This window comes from Pavona decussata, unplaced genomic scaffold (genome assembly GCF_977016875.1).
Source record: "Pavona decussata unplaced genomic scaffold, jaPavDecu1.1 SCAFFOLD_406, whole genome shotgun sequence".
NCBI lineage: Eukaryota > Metazoa > Cnidaria > Anthozoa > Scleractinia > Agariciidae > Pavona > Pavona decussata.
The window spans coordinates 387,151-403,793 of record NW_028145774.1 but is presented as its reverse complement, the minus strand read 5'-3'; the positions used below and the strand labels follow the sequence as shown (position 1 = coordinate 403,793).

The 16,643-nt window shown below is 38.0% G+C and overlaps 1 protein-coding gene across 4 annotated transcripts in view; it reads left to right on the top strand.

The window, feature by feature from the left end:
- The window catches only part of LOC146451042 (uncharacterized), a 147,607-nt gene continuing 130,964 nt past the window's right edge, over window positions 1–16,643 (top strand). For all 4 annotated transcript variants that reach the window (XM_085099641.1, XM_085099640.1, XM_085099638.1 and 1 more), the window contains exons 1-2: window positions 1–54; window positions 16,112–16,301. In XM_085099641.1, coding sequence (XP_084955767.1) covers window positions 31–54; window positions 16,112–16,301 — 214 coding nt within the window. In that variant the 5' untranslated portion in view covers window positions 1–30. The remainder of the gene's footprint in view (window positions 55–16,111; window positions 16,302–16,643) is intronic.

Below are 16,643 nucleotides of genomic sequence, written 5' to 3'. Positions count from 1 at the left end.
GAGGATCCTGAGAACAAGTGGACGAACTAAATGGATTTAAAACACATCTCTGCAGTAAGTAAAGCTAGACAGCTTACCTGTTAGATTTTAAAGAATCAAGCTTACAATTTGGGTTGGTTATATTGGGAGTTATGATTTTTTTGGTGTTTCGCAGGACCTATCAAGGTTTTGCAAGGTGAAAAAAATATTTTGTTTCACAAATTAAAGCAGGCACGTCTTAGACTAGGAAGTCTTCGTAAAAAGCTTGCTAAGAGCTTTCTTAAAAATTTTGGAGGTGCTTACAGTTAGGACAATAATTAGAGCATGGGAGGTCTATATATGGGATTTATCTCCTTCAATTATTTCTTTGGTGATTCTCAAGACCAAGAAATAATAGAAAGAGGAAAATTTAGAACCTTCCTATAGGGTATATCCTAACTTCTGATTCATGAACGATACCTTATAACAAGCCGAACTGAAGAGTCTCCCAAGCTCACTTGTCGTCAGCTACTTGGCAGTTGTCGATCGATTCGCAAAGCTTAGCCAATCTGGGATTGTTTTGTAATAATTTATAAATATCATCAATGAAGATTTTATTTCGATCGAATTGTTCATCGCGATCATTGGCAAAATCGATAACTAACGAAGGATTTGTTTTTGTTTAAGCTGCGCCGCGATATTCCTTCTATAAATTTGATTCATTAATTGACTTGTTTTCAAACTTCGCTTCGAATGACTGGAAAAAAGACATTTTGTCCTTGGCAAGTAGAGTAGCAACTGCATAAGTTACGTACGTAACTGCGATGGTCGTTCACTAATTCAAACAATACTTAGGATACATATTGGTGAATCTAGCCACAGGCTTTTATATGGAAATTTTTACAGGCTGTCCTCACTTTTTGCACTGAAATGTTTTTCATTCTTTGCAATGTACCAGTAGAAACACAATCTTGAGAGAGGCATCAGTATTCCTTGGGATGTGTTTATTTTTATTAGGATCGAAGGCAAACTCGCAGAACATTTCATGCTATGCAATATATCTCTTCGTTTTTATTTCCCTTTTTAAAGTCCTTTGCGCCAGCCAACGGGGCCGATTAAGTGAGTCAGTTATGCATACTCTTTGATCGCCTACGTGATTTAGGTAAGTGCAAGTACATAACTCAATTGTTATGTATATACATATCAATAAGGAAACAATCTGCCTATCACTTGCGTTCAAATGATGGAATTCTACTAGACTTCCCTCGTTGGAAAATGTTGCGATTATTTGGTGATAGTGTTTTGCCGCCTCGGCTCCCGCGCTGTGGAATGCTTTACCTCTTGCGATACGGAAATCTAGATCACTGCAGCATTTTAAATCCTTGCTGAAAACTTATCTTTTTAAATTAGCTTTTGATGCCTTAAACACCGAAAAGGCGTCTGTCAGCGGTCATTTACACGGAAATATATACCTTCCGAGTGAGCACGAGTCATGATTTTTACTTTACCGATTTTTAGGTGTATTTAGAAGAAGTTGTATTCTTGACAATAATTCGTGACACGTAGCTGTAGAGAATCTGCCGAAATCATTTTTAACATACCGACCCGGAGACCTTTATAAAAACGTTTCATGTACGTACCTAGTTAACATGGGAAAAGCCGAATTGATCTATTCAGTTGAGGTTGCTGAGGACAAGTGCACGAACTAAATGGATTTAAAACACATCTCTGCAGTAACTAAAGCTGGACAGCTTAACTGTTAGATTTTAAAGAATCAAGGCTTACAAATTGCGTTGGTGATATCGGGAATTTTCTATTTTTTGGTGTGTTGCAGGACCTATTAAGGTTAAGGTTTTGAAAGTAAAAAAATATCAGCTTTCACCTTCTAAAAAAAAAAAAAAAGAAAAATTAAGGCATATCTTAAAATCGAAGGTCTTCGTGAAAAACCTGTTGAGCTTCTTAACTAGGAGGTGTTTACTTTTCTGTTGCACAATAATTAGAGCATAAGAGGTCTATATACGAATGGGATTTGCTGGGCCAATCAAGATTTGCCAGGCCAAACAAAGATTGTTTTGTAAAGGGAACTCCTATGAATAATAATCTATAAATATCATGAATGAAGCGGTTTTATTTTCTTCGAATTGTTCATAGCAATCATTGGCAAAAACGATAACTAACGAATGATTTGTTTTAATTTGTTCAAGCTGTGCTGCAATATTCCTTCTATAAATTTGATTCATTATAATTGACTTGTTTTCAAATTTCGCTTCAAATTACTGGAAATTGACATTTTGTCCTTGGGAAGGAGCGGAGCAAAGCCTTAAACAGTTTACCTTTGCTCAGTGGAGAAGATTGTGGCAATCTCCCCACATTGATCACCTCGTTGCAAATCGGTATGAAAACACATAGACAGTCAAATTTCTCTCTGGCAGAAGCAAGACAGGTCTTATTACCAGTTGGTAAGTCAAATTTTGACCTCCTAAGTTTGGGAGAAAACTAAAGACACGTCCTGAGATAGGAAGTTTTGTGAATAGTTGTTACGTGTCTAAAAATTTGGGACGTCCGGCCTTGGTCTGAAAAATTATGAGCCTGATGTCTTAACATTGGAGACATATCTTATAATATACGGGGTTTTGAAAATACAAGCGATCTCGTAAAATAATCATAGATCTTAGAAGGTTGGTATGGCTTGGAATGCTTCCTAAATTCTGACAATGGGTAGTGAAAATTACATTTTTTCGCCTGAAAATTGGAAAGCAGTTTTAATATGCGCACTGCATTGAGCTCCTCTCCTCTCCCTACCGGTCATGATGATTTCAAGCCCAGTCACGTCTCGTTTCTGCCAATCAAATAACATTGAAATAAATACAACTCTTGACTTAAACTAGTTGAAAACGATGCTTATTTATGGCGAGTAGCAGGACCAAACCGGATCGCTGCAAATCATTTTTTTATTTCACCCGCAGTTCAAATGTACGAATTTCATAGTCACTTTCATCGCATCACCGCTACAGGTATAGAACGAATTCACAAAATTGTAAAGCATGGCACCAGTATCGCAGAGGTCATCAGGGTTCGAATCTCCGGCGTTCAAGTCGGCAGTTATCCAGGCTCTCTTTTCGAAAATGCATAAGTAAAAGGTACCTACGTAACTGCGATGGTCGTTCACTTATTCAAACAATACTTAGGATACATATTGGTGAATTTAACCACCGGCCTTAACACGACTGGAAAGCTTTGTTTCTTCGCAATGTACTAGTGGAAACACGATCTTGAGAGAGGTATCAGTATTCCTTGGGATATGTTTTTTTTTTTTTTTTTTTTAGAATCAAAGGCAAATCGCAAAAATGGCAACAACAAATTTTAGGTTTTGGAAAACATTTTGTGCTATGCAGTATTTTTCGTTAATTTTATTTCCCGTTTTAAAAGTCAACAAGGCGGATAGAGCTGAAGCATAGATCGCCTACGTGATTTAGGTAAGTGCCGTGTGATATACATAACTCAAGTGTCTACACGCAATAAGGAAACAATCTGCCTATCACTTACGCTCAAATGATGGAATTTTACTAGACTTTCCTCGTGGAAAAATCATGGCAATTATTTGATAATAAGTGTATGTTTTGCCGCCGCGGCTCTCGCCACTGTGGAATGCTTTACCTCTTGCGATACGGAAATCTAGATCACTGTAGCATTTTAATCCTCACTGGAAACTTATCTTTTTAAGTTAGCTTTTGTTGCCTTGTACCGTATGTAGTGGATTATATACCGCCCTGGGCGCTTATTAATTGCCCAACATTTTGGAGAAGCGAGGACAATTTTAGAGAATAACAAAGTGTAACAAGACAAAACACTGATTGCAGACGCTAACATGAGCTGAAGCCATAAACTACATAAAAGTATACTGCCTACGTTTTCTAAAACCAATGTTGGAAGAACTGACGCCCCTCTTATACTTCACGCTGGCTGAGTACAGAATTTTTTTTTTTCTTCTTTTTTAATGGACTTTCAGGGTGGGCGCTTATTAACGTTTTGGGCTTGCTGGATGGGCACTTGTACGACGTGGGCGGTTAATCGGATAAATGCGGTATCTTACTTTATTGTACTTTAATGCTGTGATGCGTCTTTGATCATTTTAAGTTAAAAGGCGCAATATGATGTTAATTGTTATTAGTATATACCACTTAAGTGAATAGTAATTTTCGGGCGCGCTGATTGGCTAGCTCGGAGGTGATTTAAGCCAAGTGCAATTCACCTCCGAGCAGCCGAAGGCCAGGAAATAAGATGGCTCCCCGTTCTCCACGGTTCCTTAAGAGGAAATTATTTCGATAGACGAGGTAGGTGTTAAGAAAAAAAATCAACCTCGTATTTTAAGGCGAAAAATGAAAATACAATCCCTTGTTTACGAAAACTGCCCTGCACTAAAATTACAATGAAAACAATGAAATATCTAATATTTTTTAGCATGGTTTTAATAACAAGACGAACTTTACCGAAAAATTGAAGGAATGACACCGTGGGAACTAGACAATCGTCTCCAAAGGTTTTATTTGTCTGCAGGAAAGCGAGACGGAACTTTCTACAAAAACAAATCGCTTAGCGCGAGGCGCGCGAGATCTTAAAATTTCATACCATTTGTCGGTATCTTGTCAGAAGTAAAATATATTTTTTTGGTCCACTAGTTATTCAGCTTGTGTGGTATATATTAAATCAATTATTCACCTCAGTGTCGGTGAAAGTAATGGATATTTACCTCGCCGCTTCGAGGCTCGGAGATTAAATATCCGACACTTTTCACGTCTTTTACTTCGGTGAGGGTAAAAGGGGGAAAGAGTTTGCGGAATGGTATGTGGAATGGCGTGCGGAATGGCATAATTATGCGAAATACGATTTACGTGGGAAATAAATTAACTGAAGAGCGCGTCATGTTTTCGTGCCAATTTTATAAGAGCAGCAGCTTTTTTGATGCTGCGGACTCTTGCTAAATATTAACAACAATTCAAGGATTTGATCGTCGGATTGTTGATTTGGAAGAAGTGAGGGTAGAGAAAGCGATGAAAACTGTTTATAGTTTTCGCATTCAAGGAACTATGAGTAAATCCGTAGTAAATTAAATTTCATGTTCACTTTACTCCATGCGACTTCGGTCGACAAAATCAACGTGGCAGCGTGAAGTCTTCTCAGGACAAAGATTGATCCTTTACCGAGAGCAAATAATAAACATTTTTTCTTTTTTTTTAAACCCTCGGTAAAAGATCAATTCTCATACCCTGTATACTCGATGATTCATTTATCATGAGCGGGAAAATGAACAACAATTTGACCAAAATGCATTTGTGATAAGAATAGTTTCACAACCTTTCAAACAACCAGTGTCGATAATTAGACACCATACTTGTCATCTGCTTTTTTACTTTAGGGCTTTTTTGCTTTTAAATCTCATTTTAGGTTGGGACGTCTGGCACTGAAAGACCTTAATTAAAGACGGATATGTTTAGTTCGATAACGCGTAACTGAACTATAGCTACCTGAATCGCCGTATTACAGTGTAAATAGCTCGGTAGCTAGCTAGCTAAGTGAGCAGCTCAACAGTGACTTGCGTAATCGTCGCTCGACGAAAATGTAAGGTGAGAAAAAGTAGAACATATTTTTCCCATGAGTTGTACAAATTGTAACCGTCAAAGAGTCTGATAAAGTGACCGAGTTTAAATTTAAAATTTCTCACATAATAGTTTTGGCCTTGGACTGATGTTATTTCTACAGTCTGGTGTTGCTTTTTGTCTAGGCTACTCGCTGCCACGTTCTTTTTGTCAACTAGATATTTAATTTATTCTTAGTTCCTTGAATGCGAAACTTCATCGATTTCTTCACTGTCACTTCCTAACCAGCGATCTGACATGTTCTATCCCAGGCGTATATTTTCTAATCCTCGATCTGTTGTTTGGTTGTTTGATAGTCCGCAACATCGAAAAAACTGCTGCTCTTATAAAATTGGCGCGAAAACAGGATGCGCTCTTCAGTTAATTTATTCCCCGCGTAAATCGTATTTCGCATAATTATGCCATCCTGCACGTCATTCCACATACCATTCCTCCTTTTACCTTCACCGCTTTTACTTCCACTGAGGTGAATAATTGTTAATTAATTACGGGTAATTGCGGGAGATGTTGCTAACGATGAGATAATCTTGTTAACAGGTCCCTGAAAAAGAATTTAGAGTCGTTATTACTTAGGGTCGATTTCAAAGATTCAAAGGCTGACCAAAAACAAACATTCAAACAAATCAAACACCACTGGATAAACATCTCGGTGAGAGGATTAAAGCTAGTTGTTGATTTGTTTTGCTGGACAGTGGACAACTGGTGTGTGGATCACTCTTCTATTATTCTTAAACACCGAACAGGCTTCTATCAGGTGTCATTTACACAGAAATAATTACTTTCAGATGAGCACGAGTCATAATTTTTAAGTTAACGGTTTTTAGGTGAATTTTGAAGAAGGCGGTATCTTTGAATATAATTCGTGATACGTAGCTGTAGAGAATCTGCCGGAATCATTTTTAACATACCAACCAGGAGATCTTTTAGTAAAGACATTTCGTGTACGTACGTAGTTAACATAAGAGCCGAATTGACCTATTCAGTTGAGGTTCCTGAGGACAAGTGATGAACTAAATGGATTGAAAAGTCATCTTTGCAGTAACTAAAGCTAGATAGCTTAACTGTTAAAAGAATCAAGGCTTGCAAATTACGTTGGTTATATTGGGAATTTTCGAGTTATTGGTGTGTTGCCGTACTTAAGGTTTTGCCAGGTGAAAAAAAAAATCCGCTGACCTATAAAAAGAAAAAAAATTAAGGGTGGGAGGTCTTCGTAAAAAAACCTGTCGAGCTTCTTAAAGAATTAGGAGGTGCTTTCCGTTATCACAATAATTAGAACATGAGAGGTCTATATAAGGATATGATTTATCTCCTACAAATATATCTTTGGTGATTCTCAAGACTTAACATGCTTATATCTCAAGATATAACAGAAAGGGGAATATAGGACCTTCCTAGAGTATCTCTTATGAACGATAACTTACGCATTTAATAAGTTAAGAGCAGCGTAACTAGGAGACTCCTAAGTTTACTTGTCGTATAACAGTTATTGATTCGCAAGCTGGGCTTCGTTTTGTACGTCATACTCTTATGAATAATTATTTACAAACACACACAAAATTAAAAAAAAAAAAAAACACGAATGAAGTTCAGTTTATTTCGTTCGAATTGTTCATCGCGCGATCAGTGGCAAAAACAATAAACGAAAGATTTGTTTTCATTCCACTGGATAAGCACCTAGGCGAGAAAATTAAAGCAAAAGTTGTTTTGATTTTCCTAAGACAGCGGACTACAAGTCTGTGGATCACTCCTCTCAGTATTCCTAATCACCGTAAAGGAGTCTGTCAGCTGTCATTCACACGGAAATCAGTACCTTAAGAGTGAGCACAAGTCAGGATTTTTTAGTTACCGGTTTTCAGATGTATTTTGAGCAAGGCGGTATCTTCTGACAATACTGTTCGTACAATCATTCATGTCACGTAGCTACAGGTAATCTGAATCATTTTAAACATACCGACCCGGCGACCTTTATAAAAGCATTTCGTGTGCGTACCTATTTAACATTAGAGCCGTGCTATTCATTTGAGGTTCCTGAGGACAAGTGGATGAACTAAATGGATTTAAAACACATCTCTCCAGTAAGTAAAGCTGAAAAGCTTAACTGTTAGATTTTACCGACGGAATCAAGGCTTATAGTTTGGGTTGGTTACTGGGAATTTACGATCTTTCGGTGTTTTGCAGGACCTATTAGGTTTTGCCGGGTGAAAAATATCTGCTTTCACCTTCTAAGAAACGAGAAAAATTAAGTAAAGGCAGATCTTAGACTCAGGAAGTCTTCTTAAAAGAACCTGTTAAGAGCTTTGTTGAAAATTTAGGAGATGGTTACTGTCAGTACAATAACTAGAACATGAGAGGTTTTATATACGAATAGCATTTATCTCCTAGAATTATAAATTGGGTGATTATCAAGGCTTAACATGCTTATATCTCAAGATATAACCGAACTTTTGTTATTTCTCGAGGAGGAAGATTTAGAACCTTTCTAGGGTATCTCCTAAGTTTTATTCATGAAAAATACCTTAAACATTCCAAAGGAAAATAAACACCTGGATAACCTTTTCATTGGATAGCTTAAGCCTGGATTGGACCACTAACACGCGTTGAAGTATACAATATCCCTGCCTCTTACACAGTCGTTTTTAGTGGACTTTCATTACCTCCTCCCCGGAGAAGGAGGTAATTCTTCAACTTCACTTGACAAAAAATAATATAAAAAAAGTACAAATGGTCGCTTCCTGCAAATAGAATTGGCTGTGAGTCGAAGAGGGCAGCAACAGAACTAGAGAGAAGGTTGTCATAACAGCTTCTCAGATTTGAAAAAAATAAAATAAAATAAAATGAAAGGTAGCCATTAAGATATTAACATAAACATGTAGAAAAGTAAGAAAGGTATAGATCGCTTGTACAATACAAGGATAGACATTACAGAGCAAATGCAAGAACAGAGTCGGTGGCGCAATTTTAGCATAGATATAATAAAATGGCAACAAAATAAACATTTGGAAATGTTGACGTATTAGTTTCTGAATAATAATGGTAGGCGAATCAATGTAAACATCCTGAAACCAGAAAATTAAGAGAGAAAGATATTGTGGGTTACTTTTTTAAGCGCCTACGGGGGATCACAACTGTAGTATTATTCAGAGAATTCCGTAGATTTAGTCCTAATCCATTGACAGAATCCCACATTTCGTTTGTTTTGGATGGCTTAACATAGTAATTACCAGCAGAAGAAAACTGCCCTGTGTTAAGCGAGTGAACTTAATTTGAAGCACGGTAGAGATTTTTAAGGTTTGAAGGAACAGCCGGTCATGGGCAACAGTCAAGCATAAAGATCGAAACCGTCTCGAAATAAAGCACATTAATTGGCAAGCAATTAGAAGGAAAGAACGAAAGAAGAGTGTGATCTCTGCAGTTAGGAAAAAAATGCATCAAACGAAGGGGGCGCTTCTGCAAGAGTAGGATTTTACTCAAATTTAATTTTGCAGCCTGTCCTCAGGCGATTATGGCGTATGACAAGTACGGGGCAACCAGAGATCGATAAATAGTTAGTAAAGTACTCAGAGGGATAAAATGTCTCAGTCTCGTAATGATACCAATAGATTAGCGACATAATCAATGTGATATTTCCAAGTAAGGTTCTTATCAATCAATGTCCCCAAATATTTCAGGTAATCTTGTTGTTCCAGGTGAGCTACGCTTGTGGTATTGGAGTCAAATAAACTGATGTGCACTTGATAATTAACCCTTTCTTTGGTGGGGATGGAAGATAACATAGTTTGATTTCTAGGTGATTAATCCGCTTAATTTATTATCATGAAGCCAATCACTGACCTTTATCAGTTCCGTGTTAACAACTGTCTCTAGGGATTTTAGCACGAGTCCCCTGATACGAGTTTTAATACGAGTACCCTAAAACGACTGCGTGGGAGGCTAGCAATAACCTGACCCTGGAATATCTTTTTTTGTTTTTGTTTTTTGATCTCCCTTAATTATCAGCGACCAGTTAGTCGCAAACTGGTAAGAACCTCCCGGGAAGTTTGATTTTAGATAAGACATGACGACATTATCTCAGCAATAACTATTAGTTTTGAAGGTTAATTTAACTACCTGCTCTACGTTTGACCTTTCACAATTGTTTTCTTTTATTATTAATTATCACTGATAGTTTGCACTTGTAGTTTTCAAACCAGCTCGCGATCGTAGGACTGTTTCTTGTTTAAAAAAAAAAAAAACTGCCACATTGTAAAATTATCTTCTTTTTAAAAAGAGGTCCCCTTTCTGCTAGCCACTATAAGTACCTACGTCACCCTCCCACATCACTCTGTAGCTCTTGCTTATTGGACAGGCGTGTCATCCGCTGACTGTCTAGGCATGAGACTTTGCTACAAAGGCTTCCCGTTTCCTTCCCTTGCTGAGAGTTTGTGGCAGGCAATTGCGGAAAGGGCTCAGCTGTTTGAAAGCCGATTAGCGCTAATCGGAGATTTAAAGATAATCGAGGTTTTCATTTCGCTCGATGAAATGTATTTTAAAGCTGATATTATTAAGCCAAAGGTAAAGAAAAGACTAAGTAAAAACTGATTGCCAAAGTCTTTTGGAAAAATACTTATTGATAAGTAATTAAACTCAGTCAAATCAAACTTCACGTTAACCCACGATTAACTAAATTGAATAGCTGGGCCCAGCAAAGCACTGAACATACGCCATAAAGTATTTTCAGTATTTTCAGATTTTCAGATACTAGTTTATAGGTTAAAATTAGCGCGCACTTGAAAAACAACGACAACTTTAACAACATGCAAAAGGGAAACAACACAAAACCAATATAAAACAAAATTGAGGAATTTCATTCTCGTCGGATTCTCTGACGCCTTGAAATAAACGAGAAAGTGTCCAGAAGCATCATAATCTTAATGTCCCGAGAAATTTTTTTTGCTAATCAAACAATTTTCGGAAGTTTACAGAGGTTATTTAGCCCTCATGCTTAAGTGAAATTTATTTTCTGTTTTCTCGGTAATTGGAATGTGATTTTTCTCTGACGATTTGGGCTGGACGCCACAAATTTTGTGAAGGAAACGCTTGGGCTCTTTGCATCCTGATTTGCTTCAGTATCTGATCAAAGAACGCTGAACAAAGAAAGATCTTGCAGTAGAAAGCAGTGACTGTCAGTGGGAGAAACAAAGCCTTCTCTACTTCCTTTTGCGGTCTAGTCGTTGTTTCCAATTGCTGTGCGAAAAAGATGAAACCCCCGGGGGGGGGGGGGGGTACTCCAAAAAAAATTGGGTAGGGGTGTGCGGCCCGCTTCCCAAAACCCTTACCCTATTTATGACTAAAATCTGCGATTTTCCCTTCCCTATTTATGACTAAAATCTGCGATTTTTCCTACCCTATTTATGACCTGAAGTAGCTTTTTCTAAAAAAAATCGAACCCAGGACTAGAGTGCAAAAATCTATACCCTATTTATTACCAAAATGGCGGCAAAATGGCTAAAAGCGATACCCTATTTATGACCAAAACAGCCGAAAAACCATACCCTTTGGCGCCGCATATACCTATATAGCCCATATAAGGGAATACCCCCCCCCCCCCGGGAAAACTCCAAGCCGGGCCCAAAGCTAACGTCCTACATCTCAGGCGCAGTGGCTAGTCAAAACAGGCATTTTTTTAAAGGCAATATCTGGTTTGGATAATTTTTAGGAGCATTGCATTATAAGGATAGAATTATCTAAATAAAGAAAAGAGGTTACTAACTCATTTCGTTGCTGATTTCGCCCTACAACATAACTCTTTTATCTCGCAATGGTTGGAAAAGACTCATGTGGGTAAAACAATTTGATTTATACTGTATCATATCTTGATTGCTTATTTGTTGTTGTTGTTTGTTTTTGTTTATTCGGTGACTGATCCCTTAAATTCGCCCTGTTGTCTTTCTGGTAGAATCATAATGAATTTAAGAGCAGAAGGCTGAAGTTTTTCTGCACTTTTTGCAATGAACTACTCGAATGTGAGCTCTTAATAACGAAAAACAATATTCGCGTCCCTTTCCTGGCCTCGTTGTTAGAGTTTGGACTAAATCAGGGCTGATAATTCTCAGTTTCATGGTTTACGTTTTAAATCCGACAGATGAAAAGCTGCATATCCATTTGTCGAACGTAATTGATTAAGAGGTGGAAGGTTTCATGTAGGAGCTCAACACATGAAAAGTTCCGTATACCTAGCCCTATTACCTATCCCTATTCAAATGAACTGGGAACTTCATTCGTTCTTTTTTAAATCGAAGGACAATTTGGCTTAAGCACCGACGCGACTGCAACCGAGTTACCGTAGATATAGCAGATATTGACTAAACGGATGAGGCGGACACTTTTTTGTCACTAGAAAATAATTAGATAAGTGCATCATGATATGCTTCGTCCATTTTCGGTCGTTAAGCTGATAAGCCGACATGAGGTCATCAACAATCGGAAGCTGGATTGCGGTGTGCGGAAAACAGGTGAGATATAGTGTATTTCTCAACTGAGTGCGGTTTACCGGCAGTACATGTTCGTTGATTAACGTACCACACTCTCGTGTTTCAATTAATCCTTGGGTGGTAGACTTTCAAAGAAGTTCACTTTGACCACACTTCTTCGAGTCTCGTGACATTAGTATTCGGTTCCAGAGTTTCTAAGGAAGCCAGAATACCGGAAATTAATTCAAGAAAGTGTTTGAAGTGGCTTGGCGTTAAAACTACCGTCAGTTGCCCTTTTAACTTTGCCATGCTGCTGTTTCCGATTGCTGGGCCAAAGCAAATAATAAATTTAGGTCAGGAGGAAAGTTGTTTGTTATCGATTAGCTTCAGATGTTTTAAAAATCCTTGATCGTGCTATTAGGTCAAGTAACTGACTGCGCCGTCCGGCATGATATGTGGTAGACGATCATGGAAATACTACCGTTTGTTTCGGGGGTTTCCGGTCACTATCAACTGGCAAAATTCAAAGATATAACTTTTAATCATTCTACAGCAGAACATGTGAAAAACTTGTTATCTACTGTAAAACTTGCATGCATAAAAAGCCATAAAAAGTTAGTTTCGTATTTTAAATGCTTTTTCAGTTCTAGTTAAGTTTATTGCATGACAGCTGTCCAGTGTTTAGAAGACTTCTTTACTGAGTCCACGGAGTAGGTTCACTATAATTTCAAAATTGGTCTTTGCTTATTTGCAAATGCTCGGCAAAGACCACTTGATGTTATATGGAAAAAAAATCCGATTCGTTTTAGTTAAATGAATTTTTGACGGTAGCTATCCAGTTTGCAGAATAATAGTCAGGTCTCATTTCGAGATTATTTGTTGTTCCCGTAAGCGGCGCGTATGCGCGAAGCAATTCTCATCCGCTTATTGATTTCGTAAAAATATAACAAGAAAAGAGGAAGAAGAAGAAGAAGAAGAAGAAGAAGAAGAAGAAGAAGAAGAAGAAGAAGAAGAAGAAGAAGAAGAAGAAGAAGAAGAAGAAGAAGAAGAAGAAGAAAAATTAGATAAAAAAAAAATAATAAATAAGAAAAGAAAAGAGAACCGACCTACACGCTTGGAAGGCATGTTTACATTCCATAAAAAAACAAAAAGAAAAAAAAGGACTACAGCACTGAGACAGTCTAGTGAAGTGTTGAACAGCTTCTGAAGCAATTTCTTCAGTATGTTCGACCGTCTTGATTGAAACACGCGCCTTAATCACGCGAAGCGTTGGAATTTTGTCAGATGCAACTGACGGGTTCAAGGCTCAGGCAGATCACTACAGCCTTATTACTAAACCTATTACTCCACTATATCAGAACAAAAACATCACGAAATCAGTTTTTGGAGATAACAAGATTTTAAGTTGCACGCAATATTTAGACGTCGCGAAATAGTGACAATTGCACGCAACAGGAGGAGCACATCCATTGTTGTCTGAGAAAGTATGTCTCTTCCACTTCTAAGAACAAGGAAATGGAACTAAATAATACCTTCATTAACTGATACCAAGACTACGATGGTTGACAAGTTGTTTGAAAAGACCCGTGGGAAAAAAAAAATGACATGTTCGCCAACTCTTGAGCTCCAATATCGACATGCATATTCTCCACACTGTTTTACGTATATTTCTAGAGGCACAAGTTGGGAGAATCTGTTTTAATGCATCAGTCAGTTCCAGCACTGCACACTCCCATAGGACTGACCTGCATTTTTCAGAGATAATTAAGCAACAATATTTCTAAAAAGCGAAAAAATATAAAGCAATGTAAGGCAGTTTTTCCAAAATTGAAGCTTAATTATCTCTGAAAAATGCATGGTTACCCCCAATTTTCCTTTGGGATACCAAGAGCACCTGCTAAGTTCTACTTTCTCCATATAGTTTTAAACTGCGCAAAAACATTGCTGTATTAGTAGGAACCACCCATAGGAAACCCGAGTATCTCCAGATGCGCAGAACGTATGCGCAGAGACAAAAGTAGGCACCGTCCTTAAGTCTCAGACGACCCTATGTCTCCGTATTGCTCTCGGTCACCGTTAGTACTGTGGATCTACAATCTCATTTTTGTCTAGCTTCAAGTTCAAGTTTTTCACAGCTCTATTTATGTACTCGTATTTTCTTGATAGCTTACTAATGTTCTACAATTGCAACTGATTATTTCACAACCAATGATAAAATTCATACGTACAATACACGATCAGCATCAAATCAGTACACATTACTTACAAACGGACAAATTATGGAGCAGTCGTATGGAACACTGCTTACCGGCTGTTCTAAAGGAATCAAAATCATATAGAATTTTTGAAAAAAAATCAATGAAGTTGTATATTAGTATCAGAAATAGTAATAAGTTATAAACTTGGACAATCTTGTTAATTTAATGATAAGAATTCCATTCTTTCCTCGACGCCAACTACTGTGTAACAACTAATTACGGGGGATCTTTACAAAAGCTCAACAAGCTTCCTTGAGATCTCCTTGCCTCTTAAAATAAATGAGTTTTGTGAAAACCTGATAATACATGATGTAAAGGATGTAAGGTAAAATAAATTATATATTACATATGAACACAAGTTTGTCGTCTTCGCCGACGAAACCGGCAAAAGCGAGAACAACAACCACAATGATAAGTTCAACAGGCTCTGAAAAATTTCTTCAGTAGTTACCAAAGAATTAAAACTATATAAGGGTTTGACCGCCTTGATTGAAAAATGTGTTTTAAAAGCGTTTGAATCTTGTCAGCTGCAACTGACGGATTCCCTCGCCGAATGATGACAGCCTTACCCCCCACTAGAGTTCGAATGCCATCTCCTTTGACAGCAGTATTAAAAAAAATGAACGAAGAAATATTTCTCGAGATAAACAGCTTTTACGTTGCCTATCTCGCTGGCACGCGATAAGCTCATATCATTACGGATCCGGAACAGCGGCTATTACAGGCAACGGAAGCAACCTTTTCCAAGGAGCTCTTGTAATAAATGCATTCATTACAGTTCGTCAGAAGTCTTTTTCTCTTACACTTTTTAGAATGAGAGAAGTCAGCCCTTCCTACCCATTTTGCCTCCCTCCAACCTCCCCTTAGGAAGGCCTCATGCTAAGGTTACCCGATGGGCAACTTTTTCGAAAAAAAAAAATAAATAAATAAATAAATAAATAAATAAATAAACAAATTAAAGCTTTCCGAACACGGCACGAAATGCCGAGAGGAAACAATTCTAACAAAATTTCGCATGACATTTTTTTCTTTGACACATAAAACTAGTGCGCCCGTTTGTTATTAGCAAATGCATTTGTCAGTTAAAATTCGGACACGAGTAACAAAGATAGTCACTGAAACTTGTCACAGGAAATTTGCTCGAGCGGTCCATACATTCACGGTCTGCTCAGGCTGCGAACGCAGACGTATTTCCGGCTGTCTGGTTTTGTTGAATCACTTTACAACTGTCACTGAATCTGAATAGATTCTGCACTAAACAAGTACACGTCCAACCGGAGGTGAGTAGGGACCTTAAGATTAAGGATTTCCTTTGCAAACCGCAACCGTCGACCGACAGCAGTTTACAGTTCGGAGTTCGCCGTATGTACATAATTCGGGTTTAAGATTAAGGGTTACTTTTTACCCATACGCATCATGGCTTACTCTTAGGAAAAGAAGATGGCGGCTGCGAGGAGGATAGTATTAAGATAGCTGTTGTTGTTTTAAATTTAATTCTTGTAATCTCGTAACTGAATCAAAAAATCCTCTCATTCATCGAGCCAACTCTTTAAAGACAGTAAGTTTGACGTTTAAACGTGGCTTTATAGCTTTAAAACCAGCGAAAAACTCTGCCGTAATTCATTTACCTCTAGACAGTGTCCTTGACGTTAAAACCTAAACCTCAAACGGGACGACAGGATTGGAGTCACGTGATTTTTGGAGTTTTGTGGTTTGCAGGAAACTAGGAAAAGCCTCAATGTAATTGACTTGAAGTTTCACACGCGCCGTTGTATCTTTCTATTCTCAGGCTGTGGTCATGTTTTTGTTGACGGCCTGTTTGGAGGTCAACCCTAAACCTCAGAACTCGTATTATCTTAGCTCCGTCTTCAGAGAAGAGCGTTTGAAATGCGCAAATGGAAATGCCCTTGGAGTACTTTGTACAGATTCTTCTGGAGAGCGCCAATGTACATTAAAATGGGAAAGATTCACCAACACTGGTAAGTACACGCACATGACTGGTTAGCCCGACAAACTTGTGTGCTCGAAGTTGAGGACGGTGCCTCCTTAAAGAGATATTTTTGTACAGTTTATGACTATGCGGGAAAAGTAGATCTTACGAGGGTTATTGGGATCCAAAAAGGAAATTGCCAGCCAATCACAGAGCGCAGTTAAGTAAAACCAAAGCAACTGAACCCGGCCTCTGAATTGAAAGCCACTCTAGTACGCACGTAATGTATAGTACCCTGTCCTGAGTCCATCTCACGAGGATGAAACGATTCGGAGAATATAATTGTCCAACCACCTTTTCCAAACGATTATCGTATAATAGAAGCCTTGAA